This window comes from Notothenia coriiceps, unplaced genomic scaffold (genome assembly GCF_000735185.1).
Source record: "Notothenia coriiceps isolate Sejong01 unplaced genomic scaffold, NC01 NC01_scaffold00026424, whole genome shotgun sequence".
Classification (NCBI taxonomy): Eukaryota; Metazoa; Chordata; class Actinopteri; order Perciformes; family Nototheniidae; genus Notothenia; species Notothenia coriiceps.
Genome location: NW_011359125.1, coordinates 2,217,351 through 2,220,590, shown reverse-complemented (window position 1 = coordinate 2,220,590; position 3,240 = coordinate 2,217,351). Strand labels below are relative to the sequence as shown.

General features: G+C 40.7%; 1 protein-coding gene across 1 annotated transcript in view; it reads left to right on the top strand.

Moving 5' to 3' along the window:
* The first annotated feature begins 1,725 nt into the window (after positions 1–1,725).
* LOC104957138 (cytoplasmic FMR1-interacting protein 2-like) overlaps positions 1,726–3,240 on the top strand; it is a 12,925-nt gene continuing 11,410 nt past the window's right edge. The window contains exon 1 of the mRNA XM_010784750.1: positions 1,726–1,896. Within this exon, the coding sequence (XP_010783052.1) occupies positions 1,726–1,896 (171 nt within the window). The remainder of the gene's footprint in view (positions 1,897–3,240) is intronic.

Here is a 3,240-nt window from a genome sequence, read left to right as displayed (position 1 = left end):
CGAAGGAGGAGCGGCTCAACTCCGAGTCCCTCCCTGATGACCGAACTTCTCACCTTATCCCNCACACACACACACACACGCACACGCACACATACCATGTATACATCACTTCGGGGGACATTACACTGACTTACATGCATTTCCTGGAGACTTATCCTAACCTTAACCATAACCAACACATGCCTAACCCTAACACTAACCCTAACAAAGTCTTCACCCTAAAATTAATGATTCCCCTCATGGGGACCTCCAATTTGTCNNNNTGCTGTAAAAAGCACGACCAATCATCTGAGCCGGCCCGGCTAAAATAACTGGATGGCCTACCTGCCTGTCAGCCTTCCATCTGTGCACAAACTTATCTCGTGCCCTCATTGGTCATGTGCGCGTTCGTGTGTGTTGGAGGAGGGGCTCTGTAAGGAAGTCTGAAGGAAGGGGCAGATTTTTTTCGGCTGCGTATTTTCTAATTCTAGCGCACTCGAGTTGGTTTCTCCATTCTTACCTACCCTACCTTTTAATATATAAAATAATCACGTGAATACACATATTTTTAGCAAAGGTAAAGCAAGTGTATTTATAAAGAACATTTCAGCAACAACAAGGCTATTCAAAGTGCTTCACAAAAGCAGCAAAAACAAATCAGGTTTTATGTAAATACAACTATTTAATTTACACAACATTGCTGTAATTCTAACTGTTGAATGTTGAGTTATTCTGCAGTCACTCAAGCTATGTTTCTTTTATATATTTTATATATCTTTTTGTGTTTCCTGCAGGTTTGCAACGTGAACCTGGAGGGCCAGCCTTTCTACTCAAAGAAAGACAAACCTCTGTGCAAGAAGCACGCTCACGCCATCAACGTGTAGACGACCGGCCGGAAGCGACCGGCCGCTCGCTGACGACTTTACTAATGTGTGTGTAAACGCTCTTCATGCAAGATACACTTCGTTTTTGTGCATTTATTTTAAAACTACGCTGCCTGAGGATTCAAAACAGAAACAAAAAACAGGTCATGATGTCCAGCCCACGTTATTATGTACTGTAGTGATTTATTTACTGTTTTCTACCAGAAACTACTTGTGTGTTCAATGTGAGGAAGTTCTTATACGGAGTCTGGTGTGTGCCAAAAAAAATTATGATATATATTTGTATTAGTTAATTAATTGATGAATGTAAAATATATACAGGTAACTAAGCTGATACAAGCATCGTTACTTAAACAATTATACGATATTACATTTAAAACTGAAAAGAATAATCATTATAATTTTGATAATTATAAGGATTCAAATTCATTTACCTTTTATCTGGAGCGGAGCTTAAGATGAGAAGCAGCATTTTACGGCGCGCTATGCATGGGGCCGCCTTGAGGGGGTTTCCCGACATGTCGTTGCAGTAAATTAAAGGGTGTTTCATGTTGTCGTTGCTGTCGACCTTCTTAATCTACCTTATTTGGGGGCCCCCTTCTGGTCTGGGGCCCCAAGCAGTTGCCTGCCTTGCCTGTTCGCAAGGAGTGCCCCTGATTTCACCCATAGACTGTAAATGGACGTAGTGTCCGTGACGTCACCCATAGGTTTCTGCAGAGTTGCAGAGAAGCCCTCAGTAGGCGGAGTTGGTCACTAACGTCTCGACAGTGAAGTCAGAGTCGAACTCCCACCTACTCCAGCTTGTTCCAAATAAGGGCAAAGAGGCGGAGCCGATGCGGCATATGATAAGTCCGATATTTAAATGAAGAATACTCCACCAGGCACCAACACAACAAACACGTCCGGGTTCAAGTTCCCTGGATCAGCCTCGCAGCCGAGCCCCTGTAGCATCCTGGAGCTAACAGAGCTAACGGAGCTAGCAGAGAAACAGAAAGCTAGAAGCAGCAGTCACCGCAGAGACCTGTCCATCAACGTGACCACGCCCTCATTTATGCAAAACATTTAAGACCTAATGTAACTCAAAGGGGTGCGTTATTAATAAATTCACTCCCCAATCCATTGTCATGAAGGTGGAATCTAACTATATCCAGAATATTTTTTATTGCATCCAGGGGTAGAAACATGTTTATTTCTACTGTAAAGTTGGGCATTTTAACATGGGGGTCTATGGACATTGCTCCTTTCTGCATCCATCCCCTATCGGCCACTAGATGAACTGCAGTTTGTGGCACTTCCTTATGGGCTTCCCGGCTCTGCCCCAGAGTTTGCCGCTTGATTTCACCTCATTGGTACTTTTCAAAAGCACCAAATGAATGAATCACACATTTAATTATTAACTTAAGTGATACAAAAAAATAAAATGCATAATTTAAAATATATTTAGCGATTTAAAAAAAAGTGTCTTTTTATAATTTTGTCTTGTTTTTATTTATGTTACATCGGAATTAAATTATAATTATAGCCTGGAAAAATGTATGATTATTTAATTTGCTCACTCTGGACTCTGTAGGTTTGAAGTCCACATCAGAATATATTGGACTGTAATGTGCCTATTTTAAAATTTGAAGGCTTTTTTTTCTTTCACCTAACTAAACTAACACAAGTATTTATGAATGTTTAGTTCAGCACTGGAATGTAAAAATAGAAACCACAGACTGTAGAGAAACCAACACATGCAAAACAACTACAAAGAGAAAATGAGGTAAAGACACAAATCGGAAAAAAATGAAAACGGCAACATAAATTCTTGCAAAACGAACACAGAAGATAAAAAAAACCCGCTGAACTGATGCAAAACGACCCCTGTTCTCTGTGTGTGTAACTCTAAAGTCACCTCTATGGGATGTTTCTAACCCTTCACGTACAGTAGGTGCTACTATGCAACAAAAAAACTGTTATTTTAATATTAAAGGTCCCCTATTATACTGTTTTTCATCTATATATATATAGATGAAAAACAGTATAATATAGAATATATATATATAATAGACCTATAATATATTATAGGTCTCAGATATCAGAACATGACTCTGATTGGCTGAAACACCAAACAGATCATTGCAGCATCCCATAATCCCCTCTGTTTCAGCCCTGTTTCAAAAGTGCTGATTCTCTGTCTGTTACTCTTTAGTTCTCATGAACTAAGTACAGATCGCGTTCACACCGGAATAAGTCCCTGGGGAAGGATTAGACAAATGAAGCCGCCGACGTCACTTCTTCTTCTTCTTCTGCTTTGGGTTTACTGGCAGGCCGCAAACAACTTCACGGCGTATACTGCCACCCAAAGTCCCCGGCCGGAAGTCCCCGGAGTTGGGGA